Source organism: Harpia harpyja, chromosome 23 (genome assembly GCF_026419915.1).
Source record: "Harpia harpyja isolate bHarHar1 chromosome 23, bHarHar1 primary haplotype, whole genome shotgun sequence".
NCBI classification, from domain to species: Eukaryota; Metazoa; Chordata; class Aves; order Accipitriformes; family Accipitridae; genus Harpia; species Harpia harpyja.
The window spans coordinates 1,143,157-1,149,156 of record NC_068962.1 but is presented as its reverse complement, the minus strand read 5'-3'; the positions used below and the strand labels follow the sequence as shown (position 1 = coordinate 1,149,156).

General features: G+C 48.9%; 3 protein-coding genes across 3 annotated transcripts; 2 read left to right on the top strand and 1 right to left on the bottom strand.

The window, feature by feature from the left end:
- The first annotated feature begins 265 nt into the window (after positions 1-265).
- Positions 266-1,436, top strand: LOC128135456 (histone H1.01). The gene has a single exon (XM_052774430.1). It carries the CDS (start codon positions 360-362, stop codon positions 1,017-1,019), a length of 660 nt encoding a protein of 219 aa, XP_052630390.1. The 5' UTR covers positions 266-359; the 3' UTR covers positions 1,020-1,436.
- Positions 1,437-1,904: 468 nt separating this feature from the next.
- On the bottom strand, positions 1,905-2,449 carry LOC128135464 (histone H2A-IV). The gene has a single exon (XM_052774439.1). The coding sequence runs from the start codon at positions 2,428-2,430 to the stop codon at positions 2,041-2,043; it is 390 nt and encodes a 129-aa protein (XP_052630399.1). The 5' UTR covers positions 2,431-2,449; the 3' UTR covers positions 1,905-2,040.
- LOC128135473 (histone H2B 1/2/3/4/6) lies at positions 2,449-3,519 on the top strand. The gene has a single exon (XM_052774449.1). It carries the CDS (start codon positions 2,790-2,792, stop codon positions 3,168-3,170), a length of 381 nt encoding a protein of 126 aa, XP_052630409.1. The 5' UTR covers positions 2,449-2,789; the 3' UTR covers positions 3,171-3,519.
- The last annotated feature ends 2,481 nt before the right edge of the window (positions 3,520-6,000 follow it).

The window sequence follows — 6,000 nt, the reverse complement described above, 5'->3', positions numbered from 1 at the left end:
ACAAAAGTTTCTCTCTTCAGAGGTCTCTCCAGCAGCAGCACACGGGATTTATCGCCTCTCCTTTAACTCAGCCCGCGTGTTTGCGGCTGGAAACTCTCCCGAACGCAAGTACCTGCTCTTCTCCTCCCTCACCGGGGAAACGGGGCGATTTGGTGGCAGAAATTCCGAGGAAAATACACTTTTGTGAGTCCAAAGAAACACAAATCGAGCACACCGAAGGGCTCCCCGGCCGTGCAGCGGGGCGGGCTCTGCAACGCACCAATCACCGCGCGGCTCCTCTCTAAAAATGCGAGCATCTGACCCGCGCCAGCCCAATTGTGTTCGCCTGCTCCGCAGAGGACGCTGCCGCCGCCGCCGCGATGTCCGAGACCGCTCCCGCCGCCGCCCCCGATGCGCCCGCGCCCGGCGCCAAGGCCGCCGCCAAGAAGCCGAAGAAGGCGGCGGGCGGCTCCAGAGCCCGCAAGCCGGCGGGCCCCAGCGTCACCGAGCTGATCACCAAGGCCGTGTCCGCCTCCAAGGAGCGCAAGGGGCTCTCGCTCGCCGCGCTCAAGAAGGCGCTGGCCGCCGGCGGCTACGACGTGGAGAAGAACAACAGCCGCATCAAGCTGGGGCTCAAGAGCCTGGTCAGCAAGGGCACCCTGGTGCAGACCAAGGGCACCGGCGCCTCCGGCTCCTTCCGTCTCAACAAGAAGCCCGGCGAGGTGAAGGAAAAAGCCCCCAAGAAGCGGGCAGCCGCCGCCAAGCCCAAGAAGCCGGCAGCCAAGAAGCCCGCCGGCGCCGCCAAGAAGCCCAAGAAAGCGGCGGCGGTGAAGAAGAGCCCCAAGAAAGCGAAGAAGCCGGCGGCCGCCGCGGCCAAGAAGACGGCCAAGAGCCCCAAGAAAGCGTCCAAGGCAGGTCGCCCCAAGAAAGCAGCAAAGAGCCCGGCCAAGGCGAAGGCGGTGAAGCCCAAAGCAGCCAAGCCCAAGGCGGCTAAGCCCAAAGCAGCCAAGGCGAAGAAGGCGGCGCCTAAAAAGAAGTAAATTATACTAGAAGAGTCCTGCTCTCCGTATTTTGTTATCCAACGGCTCTTTTAAGAGCCACCCACACTTTCCCTAAAGGAGCTGAGGCACCGAGGTCGTCAGTAACCTGCAGCAAGGATCCAGTAATTCGTAAGTCGTCAGAGATCAATTGTGTCTTCTTTTCCCCTACAATTACCGAAAGAAACGCTAACGAGCACGGTATAACGCGGCGGCTTTAGGGAAGTGTAGACTTTTACATCTTTTTTTTTTTTTTTTTGCCGAGTAATTGGTTTGATTACCAGGAAGCAATGTTTTATAATGTTTTGATAAACATCGGATGTACGTTTTTTTTAAGGATATATTTTGTAACAAAAATAATGCAATTGCCGGGCACGCTACTACTGAGCCATGTCTAATCTATTATATTATTTCTCTGAAGGTGTCTCCTTAAATGGTGTTGTGTCTATTTGGGGGAGGAGGGGAGGGTTTCGTTACTGACCCGAAAATAGCCCTGAGATCTCCCATTCCTTTTGTTCCCGAGGAGAAAGAGCGAGCTTTTAAGTATTGAAAAAGCCCGCCCTGACCAAGGATTGGCCGGGGAGAGCCCGGCCCGCTGCCCCTTCCCCCCCCTTCCCCGAAGACGATTACGCCTCGTATCTCTGGTGCCGGTTCAGCCACTCTCGGAGACGAAAAAGGCGGAAGAGGGGGGAGGGACGGGAGCTCTCACCGAAATACAGCGTTCCCGTGTTCCCTGGCTTTAGGACTAAACGGGAAAGAGCCCATCCCAGGAAAAAACTTGCTTTGAGAGGACATTTTGGCACGACTTTGCGGTAACAAAAACATGGAAAGCGTTGCTACTATCACCAAGCTAAAAATACTGTTAATAAATATGAAGAAAATAAGAAAAAACACGGGTCGAGTAATTCGTATAAACCGGCGTAACTATAGTACGGATAACTGAGCTCTCTTATGATTCTGTGGGTGGCTCTGAAAAGAGCCTTTGGATTATTTTCTCAGGAAGAGAAAACGTGCCTCCTTGGGTTCACTTGGCTTTAGCCTTGTGGCTGTCGGTCTTCTTGGGCAGCAGCACGGCCTGGATGTTGGGCAGCACCCCGCCCTGCGCGATGGTCACCTTGCCCAGCAGCTTGTTGAGCTCCTCGTCGTTGCGGATGGCCAGCTGCAGGTGCCGGGGGATGATGCGCGTCTTCTTGTTGTCGCGGGCCGCGTTGCCCGCCAGCTCCAGGATCTCGGCCGTCAGGTACTCCAGCACGGCCGCCAGGTACACCGGCGCGCCGGCGCCCACCCGCTCCGCGTAGTTGCCCTTGCGCAGCAGCCGGTGCACGCGGCCCACGGGGAACTGCAGCCCGGCCCGCGACGAGCGCGACTTGGCCTTGGCCCGCGCCTTCCCGCCCTGCTTCCCGCGGCCGGACATCCTTCCTTGCTTCCTCGCTCGCGTCTAAGAGCAACCAGCAACAGAACGGAGAAAAGCAGCCAGCGCCCCTCAGCTATAGCCTCGCTGTTCCCACCTCGTCCCTTCGCTGATAGGCTGAGAAGTAGGTCTCCTCTGAGCAGCCAATGAGGCGGTGAATCAAATTCCGACCAATGAAAGACGGCTATAGGGGAGCTATGACGCGCGCTTGTGTTCTGGCCAATGAAAGTACGCAGAGGGAATGCTGCTCATTTGCATAAGGCAGCTATAAATACGTGGCACTCGGCTGCTTCCTCTCACTTCGCTTTTTTGTTTTTGTCTCTGCGGCGTTCGGGGTCTGCGGGAGTCGCGCGTTTGCTGCCATGCCCGAGCCGGCCAAGTCCGCCCCCGCGCCCAAGAAGGGCTCCAAGAAAGCCGTCACCAAGACGCAGAAGAAGGGTGACAAGAAGCGCAAGAAGAGCCGCAAGGAGAGCTACTCGATCTACGTGTACAAGGTGCTGAAGCAGGTGCACCCCGACACGGGCATCTCGTCCAAGGCCATGGGCATCATGAACTCCTTCGTCAACGACATCTTCGAGCGCATCGCCGGCGAGGCCTCGCGCCTGGCGCACTACAACAAGCGCTCCACCATCACCTCGCGGGAGATCCAGACGGCCGTGCGGCTCCTGCTGCCCGGCGAGCTGGCCAAGCACGCCGTCTCGGAGGGCACCAAGGCCGTCACCAAGTACACCAGCTCCAAGTAGAGCGTCTCCCGGATCCTCAGTTCTAACCCAAAGGCTCTTTTAAGAGCCACCAAGTTTTCAATAAAAGGGCTGCACTAATTCTTCAGTGTGAGTTCTTAATTTACGGTCTGTTTTTTAAGTCCCACTTAAGATTAATTTTGATGAATTAATTGTTCTCCAATATTGTGTTGGGGAACATAGACTTTATCTGGGTAAGAAATGATCTGTTATAACTGAAATTTCTGTAACTAAAGCTTTTTATTATTGTATTTTCTTTCTAGATGGTAGTTTCCTTAGTTCTATTACAGTTCTTCCTAAGATTGTGATATGTATATTTTCTCGTGCAATACATCGCTATTAATTCTAAGTATGTTCATGTTATATGCGTTGCAAAGTGAAGGAAAAAAAGGCTGTAGTTTTCTAGTCGGGAAAGTATCAAAATTATTACTAATGGAAGCTGATCCACGTACCTCGTTGTAACTGCTATAACAATGTCTACCACTTGATGGTGCTCAGTCTTTCTTTTGTAGCTGAAGTGACAGGTGGCTACAGGGTACAGTGAAAGAATTTGTAGTAGCAAGTGACATTTATCTTAATAAGCTTTTACCAATATCCCAGTGATTAATACAGCACAGAAGTCCTTTCTAAAAGTTATTTATCTTCAGTAATTTTCTTAATTCTACTGTGCATGTGATTTTTTTTTATAATAGTGTGTATAGCTTCTCCCTACAACTGCTTTAGGTAGAGAATATTCCCTCTGTAACTAAAAACACAAAGTGAAGATGAATATTTTTTCATACCTATTTGACCTTTCCTGTATTTATATGTCATTAATTGTATTAAAACTATTAAAATCTAAGAAACTAGCCGCTATGGGCTGGCTTCGTAAACTATCAGAGTTTATCATATAGCTACTAATCAGCCCTAAAGTCTTTCAGCCTCAATCCGCAGGCTTTCTAAATCATTCCACCTCATTCTTGGGTAATTAGATGCTGCTGTAGATGCAGATCAAAGCCAGTATTGCCTTATCTCAAACGGGATCTGAATAATCCTGCATTCTAAGCATATTCTGTGGACTTCTGAACACACTTACTTCATACAGGGACTACAGAATCACAGAAGTCAACATTTCCAGAACTGACTGCATGTTTGGTAGCACAGGTACAGAGACAGGCACGAGGTCTCTCTTTAATCTGTCACCAATTTAGTAGTTGCCCATCAGCCTTCAAGCTGAAAGTACCTCTTGGATGGGATTTCAGGTATCGAGTGGGAAGAGGCATCCTCCATACTCCGTTTTTTAGCAGCTTCAAATGGAGATTAGAGATCTGCTTTCCAAGTGCCTTAGTGCAAACTGAAACATAGTTTGCACATTCTGGGCCTCTGTATATGTCTAATACCTAAAAATATTAATAAACCATGGCATATTTCAGTCTTCAGGTTTTCATGTAAGGGGATACGCGGGTCACTAGAAAGGGACTTTAGAAAATATCATATACTAAAAGTGCTCATATTTTGACAGTGATGATGATCATCAGAAGAATTTGTCAGTGGCTATTATTCTCTATAATCAGTCACGTAAAAGTCAAATTTAACTATCTTGTCCTAAAAAAACCAGACCCTAGTTCAAACCACAGCTACCACAGGGCAGCCCTGTTGCCTGAGTTGAAGTAGGAGCCCAGTGGTGCCTTTTGGCCTCCCAGCTCAGGAATCCATAAGCATTCTTTTTGCCTTTCCTGTCTTTGTATGCTGTGTGCTGCACGCTTCATTAACATAGCTTTCACAGAAATTTCAGGGGATCTTTTTTTTTTTTAAAGGCTGTTTCAGTATGTGAAATTGTTTCTAGGCTCATGGAACTCTTCATGCAACAGAAAAGAAAATGTTGCTTATGATTGCTACTTCCAATCTCAGTATGAATGATAAAGCAATATTAGGGGCTATAATGTGAACATAGCATTTCTACCTGCACATGCATGTCATCAGATCTGATTCTATCACATCCATTATTTTTCTATTAGTGCTGAGACCAAAGTTTCTGACGTGACAAAAAACAACTACCACGGAAAATTTTGTGTGCTTGTTCTTTTAACCAAAGGTAAAAGTAGGAGGAGTTAGGCTTAGTAAATATAGCAAACATAACAATTTCATCCCATGGGAGGATGAACATGCAAAATTAATAAAGCAAATAATGTGCATATAAAATCATATGACAGCACATTCTTCCATCATTCATGCTCTTTAATGTTCTTTCCTATTCAGTCGAAAGCAGTGTTCTTTGTATTCTTAAATCCACTCTACCCAGATGACATCACCCAACAACAGTAAGATGGCACAGCGTTCAAATACATCATCCTGCTGTAGCAGGAATTATGCTGCTGCCACCCACACCATGGTCGGAATTATGTGCATGGCACCTCAACGGGGCTCGGCCCTACACTCCTGCTCCAAGAAGACAAATCTCCAATCCGCTGAGTAAATAAGTGGTTTATTTACCCCACATGCAGAGTAGTTCAAGCCGGGTGCCTCCAAAGAGGGACCCCCTACCCCAGATCGTTCCCCCGAGTTGTACCTGTACCACCCATCACCCGATCCCCAGGTCTAATCAATTCTGGTCTGTGGTCTCTTGACTTACTGGTTTTGTTGTTCCTGGGCTTGCCACCTTCTGAAGTTACTTCATTCTCTTGGAATTGTTTCCTTGGTCCTTATCTTCATTCTGCTTGCATTTGCCGGTTTCAGCTAGTTCTGTGTTTGCAGCATTAGTTTGAACAAAATGTTTACTCTCAGCCACCTCTTGTGGCCTAAGGCTTCGACTACTTTATCTTCTAGTGCTAAACCAGGCTATTAGTCCTAACAA